Source organism: Macaca mulatta, chromosome 1 (genome assembly GCF_049350105.2).
Source record: "Macaca mulatta isolate MMU2019108-1 chromosome 1, T2T-MMU8v2.0, whole genome shotgun sequence".
In the NCBI taxonomy this organism is placed as follows: Eukaryota; Metazoa; Chordata; class Mammalia; order Primates; family Cercopithecidae; genus Macaca; species Macaca mulatta.
In genome coordinates this window covers 38,899,929-38,912,667 of record NC_133406.1, presented here as the reverse complement: position 1 = coordinate 38,912,667, position 12,739 = coordinate 38,899,929, and the positions used below count along the sequence as shown (strand labels likewise).

General features: G+C 46.7%; 1 protein-coding gene across 3 annotated transcripts in view; it reads right to left on the bottom strand.

Annotated features, from left to right (window-relative positions):
* CACNA1E (calcium voltage-gated channel subunit alpha1 E) overlaps window positions 1-11,821 on the bottom strand; it is a 325,029-nt gene extending 313,208 nt beyond the window's left edge. For all 3 annotated transcript variants that reach the window (XM_015122410.3, XM_015122438.3, XM_077986562.1), the window contains exon 1: window positions 10,750-11,821. In XM_015122410.3, the coding sequence (XP_014977896.3) occupies window positions 10,750-11,015 (266 nt within the window). In that variant the 5' untranslated portion in view covers window positions 11,016-11,821. The remainder of the gene's footprint in view (window positions 1-10,749) is intronic.
* Between the last annotated feature and the right edge of the window lie 918 nt (window positions 11,822-12,739).

Sequence of the window (12,739 nt, the reverse complement as noted above, 5' to 3'; positions counted from 1 at the left end):
AGATGCTCAATGAATCTTAGTTCCTTGTTCTCAGTTGAAAAGGATCTCTACAGGATAAACCGTTGGAGCAAAAGCAAGGAGATAAAATGTACTTGATATAAACAGAGTTCTGAATCTAGATTCAAAAATTAAACTGAATGAGAACAGAGTAAGATAAATCTAACTCCGTCATCAATTCATATTAAAACGTCCAGAGATTTTAGCTGACTACCTCAAGTCAGAAACAGAATGCCACTTCTTTAAAAAAAAAAAAAAAAACTTTAAAAAGTATTTTAATTCAAACTAATGTGTTAAATGCTGATGTTAATAAGCACTGCCTTATTATATGGTAATTAGATAATGTCCCCCAGCCTTGCAGAGATTTTAAACAAATACTAAAATTATGTGGTATATGTTACAACAAAGTAATCAGTAAGGCGCCCTATGAGAGCCCAAAGGAGGAAGCTGGTCTTATTCGGCCAAGAGAAATCAAGGAAAGCTTCACACAGGAAGTGACCTCTAAGTATAATCTTAAAGCCAGACTCATTCCAGGTGGAAGAGCAGCAAGTGCAAAGGCATGGAGGCCTGGAAGAGCCACTGAAGCAGCTGGAGAGACAGTGATTACGGTGGTCAAGGAAAGCTGGGGCAATGTGCAGGGTGGCTCCTGAGAAGCACTGCACACCAAGCCAAGGAGACCCTGCCCAGTTACAAAGCTAACGAATGACAGAACCAAAGGGAAGCTTAAGCTTTCTGACTCATCATGCATCCCCTCTGCCTGTGCCATCCTGTACAGTAGCCACTAGCCATATGTGGCTATTTAAATTTAACTTAACTAAAATTAAGTCAGTAAAATTTAAAATTTAGTTCTCAGTCACGTTAGCCACATATCAAGTCCTTAAGGGCCACATGTGCCAAGAGCCATGTCTATCATCACCAAAAGTCCACCAACAGTGCTGTTCAATGTCACAGGATCATCAAGTGAAAGGAAGTAGATTGAGTCTATACTCCTTTACAAAACAAAAAACAGGAGGGGAAAGAACAGATGGAAGCTATAAGGAGGAATATTTCCACTTCCTATATCTTAAGTTTTTTAATAACAGAAGAGCACCCTGACACTGGAAGTATTCCAGCTTGACAGTCATCTTTCACAGTGATGTAGAAAGAGTTTCTGTATTGAATTCATGCCCTTTGGTTAGAATGTTTGTGTTCTTTCACAGTAGCCTGGCTGACAGCCCAGTGCAACCATATCTTTCTAGCTCCTTTATATAAAGTTCCTGTCATACTTGCTTATAAAACCTTTGATATTTGGTTGAGAATCACTACTCCTGATAGCCCAGCATCCTAACATCCCAAATTGTGGGAATTTTTTAATAGGATAGATGTTTTTAAATTGTGATTCATAGACCTCTAAAATTGAATGCAAAATTGTATGTGTATTTTTCAGGAGAGACAGGTCTATAGCATCAACCAGATGTCAGTAGGATTTGTGATCCCAATATAGAAAGCAAATGAATAAACACCATACTAGAGACGATGGGACTTAATGGTCCCAACACTCCAAAAAGAGTCATCTAGATGCCATCTAGACACTTACTCAGGTCACTACTCAGATACTTATTCAGGTCATACTCTAAAGTTCCACAGAGTTTCACACTGACCCTTAAGAACCTAAAGACCATCACCCTACAACTGAATCATTTTAGAGCTCAACATCTCCTGACCTTCAAGGATGAGAGAAGTGGGAGTAAAAAAGAGCAGGAAAATAAGCCCAAGGCACAAAAGTTGGATAACTCAGAGTCAAGTTGGGGAAGGTATCATCTGACAACCTCTTGCTGACATGCTTATGAAAGGTCTCTTGGAAATCTTGGTGGTTTATTTTCAATGTTAGCCTACAGAAACAAACAAACCCAGTTAGATGTAATACCAGCTTACCAGCTGGGGAACTTCCCCAGTAAATCTAAGGCCTGCTGAGCTATTAGTCCATTTTTGAAATAATGACTTTGTTCTTACTATCACCTGATACATGACAATTGCACCATGATTCACCTCCAGGTCCTATAATATTTCTAGAACTAAAAGGGCTGATTTCTAGAACAACATACTAATTCCTCTGTCATCTGGTATAGCTGGAGAAGAACACTTTGGTTAATTTAACAAAAAAAAAAGTGATAATGAGCTACTTATATAATCAATATGAATTATAAATCACACAAGGCTCAAAATACAATGAAGTACACATACCATTGGAACTGTGTTGGATATAATGCAATGAATGCTTCATTGGCAATATTCAGAAAGCACTCCAACATTCTGTGATACCTAGGGGGTCACCATTACAATCTCAATTGTCACTATACTATACACCAATTAATAAAGGGTTCCATGTAACAAATGCCATATAACAAATACCCTAGTTTTTTGTTTGCTTGTTTGTTTGTTTTTACAGTGAGAAAGCCCGCATTAAGCAATACAGAAACTGAAAGAATCCTGAGGAAAATTATGAAGTAGCTAAATCTTGTATTTTACAGCCTCCCAATTCCCATGTGATGACCCTTCACTCCCCTCCCAGCCATCCACTGCCCTCACACCACCTTCTGGCAACCTCCTGTCCCCTCGCTAGGGCCACACCTGGTCTTACAGGTCCTGATCAGGGCAACCCAAGGCACTTTGTTGATGCTTGTTAACTCAATAGTAGCCAATCTGGGTATAAATCATCCAACAAAAGTTTACAGAATGCTCACCATGTGCCAGCATGTGCTACGTGCTGGAATTAAATGGGGGCATGTCCCTTCTCAGAAGAGCCTGCTCTCAGTGATAAGTCCTGAAAGAACAAGATAAACTAACTCAAAGATGATAATGGCATATATTTTGCCTAATATGTCCCTGTTCTCAAGGTCATCAGCATTTTGTTAGAGAAATCTTAAAGCCTCCTCACTACCCAAACCCAAAGCATAAGCTTTTGTTAGCAGCAGGGCTTTAGCTGGTAAATGAGAGAAATTTGGGATGAGGAAATGCATCAGCAATTTGTAATACTGGCCTCCTAGAAAGGCATTGCCAGGCAGATAACAAAATCACGTATAGCAATGGTTCTCAAAGCGTGATGTCCAAGACCAGCAGCCTCAATATCACCTGGGAACTTGCAACAAACAAAAATTCTCCAGCCCTATTTCAGACCTACTGAACCAGAAACTCTGGAAGTAGGGGGTAGTAATCTGTATTTTAACAAGTCCTTCAGGTGATTCTGAGACACAGGTTGACAGCCAGCAGTATAGATGAAACAGGCAGACTGCCTATGTCTGACTTCAACACAAAGGAACTAAATTAGGAATTAGCCTTGATGTTGATGGAAATCACCTGCTGAAAGGAATGGTCACTGACAGAAAAGCAGCAAAACAGTTCCCAGGAGAACACAGCTGGAGATTGCCAAGACGTTAGTGAGTGACTGTTGAAAATCCATTTCATGCTTTTTGGCTCTGACCAGTCCCATGAGACAATGGTGTGGAAATTGAGAAAGAGGCACAGAAAGTTTGAAAAACTTCCAACCTACAGCTAAGCTGAAGGCCGAGAAAGACTTGAGAGAATTAGTTTTCCTCCTACTGCTGGTTTCCAGAGCCTCTGCTCTGGATCCAGAAGGCCATGCACAATGTCCTGCATCTCAGCAATGATGCCACAGACTGAGCATCATCAAGGCTCCATCCATGATCTACACCAGAGCATTTCTTCCTTTCCCTTCTAGCCTGCTACTCACCGTCCAGCTACATCCTTTTTATCCCTCCCCCAAAGGGAAGAAAGATGACACCCCCCTTTAATGACACAAGTCTTTGGAAAGCTCAGGCATATATCTGAAAGAAGCTTTCTAAATTCTCCCGGGATGAAGAGAACCGATGCAGCCCAAATGCAGCAAAAATGCAGAAAAAGACCTAATGCAGCACACACAAAAAAATATAGCCTCAAGATTATGCAGAGTTGCAACAGTGATTCGAATCAACCACCCACAGGCAAAAAAACCACACTTGGCACAGGTGCCAGGCAGGGCCTCTCTCTGAAGCCTCACGTGGCTGGAGCGTGGCTGGAGCCTGGCTGGGCATATCATTCCCAAGCCCCACCCACCTGCTTCTGGGATTAACTACTGCTTTACAAATGGGTCTATTTGAGGCTCCTTTTTTTTTTTTTTTTTAATAAGTAAGAGGATTAAGGGTGGAACTATTTAGTCCTACAAATTGGGAGCTCAAAATACAATAAAAGAAGCTCCTAAGAAGTACCCACTGCTCTGGGAGGCGGCAGGGAGGATGTCTTGGATAACTGACACATTTTAAAGTCATTCACTGCTGTTCCCCTTAATCTGGCCCATCTTCACCTTATAAAAACACATCTTCGAGCTGCTCCCTGCTTTCCAGAGATGAGGACACTGGGGCTCATCAAGGTTTATAAGGAAACATATTTGGGGTACTCAGTGAGCAAAGATACAGCATAAACATCTCCCTGCAATAAGCTTAACACTAAGAAACCACGAGGTTGGGGGAGTCTAAAAACTTTGTGCTGTACCTTCTGTCCTTAATTAAGATTGATGCTGGAAACATGACTGATGGGTGAACCCACACATGCGTCCTCTCTGTGCATGTTTAGAAGGCTTGGGAAAACTAACATGTTTCTATCCCTCTTTGGAAGGGACTGCTTTAGAAGCCACGTCGTGGTGGTGGTAGTGGTGGCGGAATATTAGACACTAATTTCCACGTCTGGTCCCCATAACTACCCCTGCTCCCTGTAATTCCTACAAAAATTCACACTGGAATTTGAAAAGAAATGGTTACAGAGGACTGTTCCTTGGCTGAGTCGTTCAGCATTTATCAGCGTGAAAACCCAAGATGATGAGAGGATTCAGAGTGACACGTACCTTCCACTTACCCATGGCCTCTGAGTAGAAAAGGCTAGTAGTTGCATATTTTGGGGGCACTCAAATGTAACAGGGCTGGGTAGGAGGCAGTCATCATACAAATGACAAGAAAAAGCAGGTTACAAGATCTCTCCCCAGCTTCCTTTTTGTTGTGTGACAGTCCCACTGCAGAAAACAAAGGTCTTAGAGAAAAAGTAGATTTCTGAAGTTGGCCCTCTGTGAGAGACCTTAATATTCCTATCCAAGAGGAAGACAAATAACCTTCCTTTTCTGAAAATCCTAGGAAAAACCCACACATATAATGAATTATTCACAAAGGCTGAACCTAAAAATGAGAGAGGCAGAAATATAGAAAGATGAAAAGATGGGCAGAAAGAGAAAGTAAAGACCTGGTCTCTCTCTCTCTCTCTCTCTTTCCTTGAATAAAAGGATATTAATTAGAGTTGCATTCAGGTTTCCTCTTTTATGTCTTTGTGGTCAGTGATAAGCAAAATAAGATCAGCAGAGTCACCACTGATGGACTGGATTGCACATCTGGGCTTTGGTGTCTGGTGAGCTGTAGCTTTCCAGGCAGCCCTGTGTATGACGTAAGGGAGGCGGTTGACCTGCTCATCAAACATATGGAGTCAAAGGTTTGCAAGAGTTCTGAGAGCTTAGCAAAGCTTCACTCAGTTTTATTTTCACTAAGAATATGAAGATTGAAAGAAACCAGATGTTCCTGTAAAGAAGGGGGAAAGCAGCAGAGTTTGAGGGGGAAAAACACCTACATTTTGTACAGCAATGCTATAAAGAGATAAGTAATTTTGGATGGAGCTAATAATTTCAGAGTCTCGATGTTTCAGAAGAAGAAAAAGCAGGCCTGTTCTCGTTACTGTCCTCTTCCTTCTTTAATTCATAGCATGCGTTGCGCCTATTGCAGAAACAGCAAGTGGAGGGAAGTGGAGAAATAATGACATGCAAACCAACAGACAAAACTATCACAGTGAGGATATTTTTGTCCCTATCCTAAGTCATTTCATTTCTGTCAAACTCCTTCACTCCAACTCATTTTCCAGGCTGCATCCCAATTACAAATGGTCCCCACAACAAGTCATGGCCTGGTTTCCAGATGAAACATTACCCACACTTCATATCAAAAGCAAAGCCAACAGGCAATTCAGAGATTGTCCTGGGATGCTCAGAAAATGAAGACCTTTCTCCTACAGCTCCAGTAGCAGCTGCAGTCACTATCTGTTTCACCATCTGCATCTGTGCACAGGTACCCAGAAGATATGAAGTCTTTCTGCATTATCTGATCATAGGATATAATTACAGATTTCATCCTTGTTAGCTGCCATCGTCTTCCCTAATCAAGGCATCTTGCCTCATGATTCACTAGAATTACATCAAACCTGAAATTCTTACCAGGACCTCAGTCTACTATCCTGCAATGTGCTGTATATTTATAGACAACAAAAGCAGAAGAAAAGAAGATACCAAAATGGGAAATTTAAGAACTAAAACTCAAGACCATCCTGGTCAACACAGTGAAACCCCGTCTCTACTAAAAATACAAAAAAAATAGCTGGGCGTGGTGGTGGGCGCCTGTAGTCCCAGCTACTCAGGAGGCTGAGGCAGGAGAATGTCGAAAGTAAACCCAGGAGGCGGAGCTTGCAGTGAGCCGAGACGGCACCACTGCACTCCAGCCTGGGCAACAGTGAGAAACGCCGTCTCAAAAAAAAAAAAAAAAAAAAAAAAAGAACTAAAACTTTTGGTAATCCTCACCAAAATCCTCCAAAATAAATGGACATTTTATAATGGGAGACTCATAAAAATAAAGCATACAACCTCTGATCTATAGCCAGAGTGCTTTGGGGATACAATGAAATTCTCTACAATAAGAAATCATGGATGAATGTCCACAGGTTCATTGTGATGAGCTTCAATATCTCAGGGCTGTAAACATATTTGACCTTCCCACTGTAAGCCATATTCATTTCCACACAAAACATGTGCTCCCCTGCTGAGACAACCAAGGTGATGGAGGTGTGGGGGGCATATCCTATTGCCCAACTCTGGCATAGAGTCTCCAAGCCAGACACATTACGTCTTCCCTTCATACCCGTGACCTGGAAAAGTTCAAACAAGTGAGGGTCATCCTGCAAACCACATGAGAGGCGCTGTATGCCCACAGGGTAACTGGCCCTGGGCATGACAGAGTGAGAGCTGGTAAGCGTGAAGCACAGTGAACATGGAAGGGCACCCAGAACAGCCCACTGCCAGAGAAGATCTATTAGATGAGCAAAAAAGAAAAGGAGGAATCATATAGAATGTAACATCACATTTTAAACCACATTAGCATTTTTAAAAAGAGTATGGTATCCACTGCAGAGGAAAGTGCCATAAGAAAATAAAATTATCTCCCTATGCAGATGTAGCTTCCAAGAAAAATGAAACACATTCAGAGTAGGCTGTTGACTTGCCACCATCTTTCATGCCAAATCTGGGTTATCTTGAGCATTTCTTCCCATAAGAACTAGACCTCCCCTATTAATAACTGGATAAGGTTACCCTCCCCCTCCAAGTCAGGGTGATCCTAGAAGCATAAATTAAACCACTCCTTTTATTTAACCAATCTCTTCAGACAAACATGATTAAAGACCAGTAACGCACAGCACGATGAGACCACTAATGTGGCACATAGAAGTGTACATTATACCCCTTGTCCTACAGCGACTTTCTGCAGGCAATGAAAATGTAAATCCCAAAAGGTGTTGTAATACAAACAAAATCCTCAAGCATGCTAAATGTGCATATGTCAATATGAAAGCAGGTCTTGACATGCTTTCTGAACAACTGAACAACCTTCCCTTCTTAAAAAAATTTTTAAAAACTCTGGCACTTACAAAGAGCAAAGAAGTACTTCCTAAACTTTAATGAGCATATTAATCACACAGAGATCTTATTACAATGCAGATTCTGATTCAGCAGGATTGAAATGGAGGATTCTGAATTTTTAGCAAGTTCCCAGGTGATGTGGATGCAGTTCCGCGCTCTGAGAGGCAAGAATCTAGAAGACTTCACCTGAACTAAGACCTCTCCCCACTTCAAGCATGCTGAAATTTCTGAAAGACATCATTAATAATAACAACTAGTGTTTACTGGGTAAATAGATAATGCTTTAGGCACGTGATATATATTAACTCATTTAATTCTCCCAGTATTATTATCTTCATTTAACAGATAAGAAGACTGAGTCACAGAGTAATGAAATAACTTTTCAAGGTCACAGAGCTGGTGAAGGAAATAGGATTTGAACCCAGGCAGCCTAGCTCCAAAACTATATGGGCAACCACTACCCAGACTGACTCCCAGTAAGACAAAGCAAGATTATTTGGGAAGTTGGATGTTTAGAAAGGAAAGGAAGGTGAGACTAGGAATTTAGGTGCGTTTCCCACGGAAGCCCAATGTTTCCACGTGGTCACCACCAGAAGGAATATATTAGTCAACTACATTGTACATGGTATATTTTACATTTTCCAACAGGGCTCCACTAAACACCTTAGCAGATGTTCTCTGAACACTGTTACCACAGCCTACATGCTGTAGAACCACTGTGAAACTGCCAACTATGCAGACAGAAGAGACCATTGGGACAGGGCTTGGGGCCAAGGCACTGAGCATGATGCTGAAATCAACTCCCTCGAGAGTCTGAGAGTCTCCCGTTTGACTCTCTTTGGTCCATTTTGGCCAAAGACAAGGAAAGGGAGGAGTAAAACTCACAGCCGCACCTTGCGCGCTCGCAACGCCTGGTGGAAAGGCGGTGTCTTTGCAGCGGAAGAGAAAACGTGAAAAAAGATGACCGCGTGGTGTAGGAAACGTGCCTGGTTTCTCAGCCCCAAGCCTGGGCCCGTCCGGAAGTACCTCGAGGTGCTGAACCCGGATAACTGGGGAGCCCCGGGCCACCGGGAGTTTCAGCGGCGCTGTCCGAGGTGCCAACGATGGCTGCTGGCACACTTTGCCACCCGCGAGGCGGTTGGGCGGCTTTGTCTACCGCAAAGAAACGGGAGGGCGCCTGAGTAAACACGTCCCTAAGAGAGGGGCACAGCAAAGCAGCACCTGGTGGATAGGAAGATTTAGAGAACTGTAGAAGCCAAGTGAGAAAGCAGGGCCCAGCTGGGAAATCCGTAGACTGCCTAGAGGAATATTTGCAGCCGCAGCACACAACACAATGAGATCTGTCCGCTTTGTGCAGCGCACCGGCAGGCGTGACTGCAGGGACCCGACCCCTCCCCCGCCAGAAACCTTCTCCCTAGCTAGATACATTTAACTCAGGCAATAGATGGCCCAGGATCACTCTGTGGGAGTGGAACAGGGGAGAGGGGTGCAGAGAGGAGGAGAGAGGGAGAAGCCCAGCCAGGGGTGGCTGTGGGAGGATGCGAACAGCAGCAGGAAGAATATCTGCTTAGAGATGCTCCTTCGTTTCTAATGAGGGGTGCTGCCTAGAAGCACCACGCGCCAGCCAATCATGGAGCTGCTGAGGCAGGGAACTAGAGAAGGAGGGGAAGGCCAGAGGCTGGGGTTGGGGGAGTAGGGAGATGCCCAGGCCCTGTGGGAAGTGAGCCGCGTGTCTGGCTAATACTAGAGACCCAAGTCAGCTCCAGCTGCCTCACTGCTGCACACCTGGATGGTGGGGGTGGGAAAGAGGGAGAATAGGGGAGAAAAAAGGGGGCCTTCTTTGCAGGTGCAGCCCTCCCAAATCTCCCTCCCAAAGTCCCATGTGTCCAACCCCATCCCCATATTTAACACCAGACCACTAGCTTGCCTCCCACTAATCCCCTTCACTACCTCATCACCCCCAATTCCTAATGGCCTTGCCAGGCGTCCAATCCTTAGTGAAGAACAAGGCAGCCAGCTGCCTAATCAGCAGCCTGCATTTGGTGCACTTGATTAAACCTGCAAAGAAGCTCCTTCCATGTCTGTTCACTCTGACACCACCACCATCACAGATGGCCCCCACCAGAGCTTTGGGGAGAGCAGTTCCTTTGGAGCTACGGAGAGAGAGGCTGCATGCGCACCTCTGGCCTCAGCGGATGAATTCAGGCCCAGGAGATCCACCTGGATCCTGGACACTGGGAGAGCAACCAGCTGGGTCAAGCACTAAGAAGCAAGAGTACCCAACCAAGGACCAAGGAAAGGACGGGCCTGATGAGCTGCTCCTCCTTGGCTGAGAGGAGAACTCCAAGTTTGAGCTGTTTGAGCTGTGGCAACAGAGATCACCTCCCCTGACAGACACTCATTCATGCCACTTTCAGTGGAACTTAAGTCCCCAGAGTTAGCTGAGTCTCCAGCCAAAAGCCTGTTTTATTTATTCATCTGTCTATCTGTATACAAGGTTTTGGCCCTGGGAGGTTCTGAACTGATAAATCTCCTCATGGAGCCTTGACTTCCATACAGGAAGACAGTGCAGTGTCTCCTGGCTGGTGGGGATATGGACAGAGTGGCTGGCTTAAAGAAAGGAAAATGAGAATTGATTATGAAAGGAAGCATTGGGGCAACCCAATCTATGTAGAGGGCGGCATGTGAAGGGAGTAGGGGTGGGGAGAAGGCTGGGAATCAGACAAAGCCCAGCCCAGAAAGGGACGCACCCAGGGACACTAGAGATTTCCACATAGGAAAAATAAAAAACCAAAAGTCTTACCTTGAAAAACACTAGTGCCCAAACCGGTCTCCACAGCACCAAGCTTGCCCCTTAGATGCACTGAAGAGTGCGCTTCAGCAAAGGGGCAAATTGGCACCAGGAAGGGGGTGGGGGGATACATTCCATGCTAGGTACCCCCCTTCACCCAAAGAAATGCAAAGAGAGAGAGGGAGTTATGGTGGGCAAGAAAGGATATGGCCAATCGATGAGCTTCTTGGCATATTTCCTGACAATGTTATCTTCTCCGAAGATGAACAGGGATCTGTTGACGGTGAAACAGTTCTGCCGGACGGGAATGGGGTTGTACAAAGCCATAGTCCGCGCCCTCTGCGCTTTCGTCTGCTTGTAGGCGGCCGCCTGCCCCGAGGCCGGCACGGGGGTTCCTTGCCGGTTCCTGCTCTGGTCCGAGTCTCCATCGCCGGACCCCGGCCTGGCGACCACCGCCTCCCCGAAGCGAGCCATCCTGAAGTTTAAACAGACAGAAGACACACAAAGGTGATCGCGGCCGAACACCCGCACACAGCAACAAGCAGAAAGACACACGGAGACTCAGAGCCGCATCCAGACAGGCACCGGGACCACCACCTCTGGGGAGCTCCGCGAGCTCTTCGGAGAGGCGGCAGCAGCAGCCCGCCGCTGTGAACTGTTGAATCTAAACGCAACCTCTGCGAAGCTCCATTCCTCAAGAAGGAAAAAAAAAAAAAAAAAACGGGGGGTAGGGCTTGGGGGTGCTCAGTTCCTGGAGGAAAATATTTTTTTCAAAATGCCAGTGTGTGGTGGTGTTCAGGGACCAGAGAGGAGAGGGGTGGAGTAGGCTGCTCTTCAAACATAGCTCCTCTTCTGGCAGACGCACCACCTAGTTCAGGGAGAGAGGCAGGCACCGGCCCGCTAGGTAACAGTTTGGTGATTTATTGGTTGGGGGAAGGGGTGGGAAGGAGGGGAAATTGAAAACAAAAGAACTTTTTTGAAAAAAATAAAGATGAGGACGGGGTTACGGTGACATGCTTTATAACGCCAGTCCCCACGAGTCCATCTAAGAAATTCCACCGCGAAGACTTGGGTCTTTATATCTGCCAGCAGAGACGCATCCAAAGGTTGGAGAAAGAGGGAGGGAGGTGGGGAGAGCGATACTGAGGTTCCTGCGTAAACCGCAATGCCCAAAATCTCAAAATAAGAAGTCGATCCAAGCGAAGAGGGACAAATGACTTCAAAGCTCCTGCGCTTGGGCTAGAAGTTGAGCAGCATCCAGAGAGCAGCGAAGCCTGAGTGCCAGCATCCGCCCGGAGCGCTCGCCACCGCCGCCTCCCCGGATCAGCATGCAACAGCGATCCGCGGCTGCGCCGCCGAGAGGGCGGGAGCGCGAGCGGGCGGGCGGCGAGCACCGGCGGGCGAGGAACAGGTTGCAGCCGAGCCTCGCGGCGGCCTGGCACCACACTTGTCCACAGACCGAACTTCCTCACTAACGGCTGGGTCTTCCTCTTCCACCCAGGCAGCGCCCTCGGCGGAGCACTAGAGAAGATGCGGAAGGAGAGGGGGGAGGCGAGGCAGGGGAGAGCGAGCGGAGCGCAGAGGCGCAGCGAGGCGCGCGCGAGCGCCGGGAGAAGCGGGGGAGGAGCTGGTGAGGCGGGAGGGGCGGGGACGCAGCCGGAAGGCTGGAGGTTCCTGGGAGGTGAGGCTGGCTTGCCTTCTTGATTTATGTGGCCAAAAGGTAGCAGCCACCTCTGCAAAGGTCCAGTGAAGAGTCCCCTTTCCCCCAAGTAATGCCGAGAAGAGAGAGGCAGGCGCAGCAGGCGACGCGGCGGAGTCTCCGCAAGAGAGCCAGGGCCTGGCGTGAGGCGCACACGCACGCGCGCCTTGGGTCCCTGCAGAGAGGTGTCCCCAGTGCTGTGCCCTGTTCGGTGCCTGGCGCGTTGCCACAGGCCCGCCGCCGCCCTAGTGAGGAGTCGGGGCCTTTGCGCGCCTAGCGCCATGGCAGCGTCGCCGCTCCTCCGCACCTCCCATGCTCCACGAACACTGCCAAGGATTTCCAAGGATTGGGCAACACCCTCTCCCCATCTCCCCACTTAGCATCTGGGAGGCCCCGTGGGGAAGGCTAGGACCTCTGGGGGTTCCACACTCTGCTGTTGGTGCTGGCTCCTAGCGGGAGCTTCTGCCCTCACGGGGCGGCCTCCTGGTTCCGCTGTAGG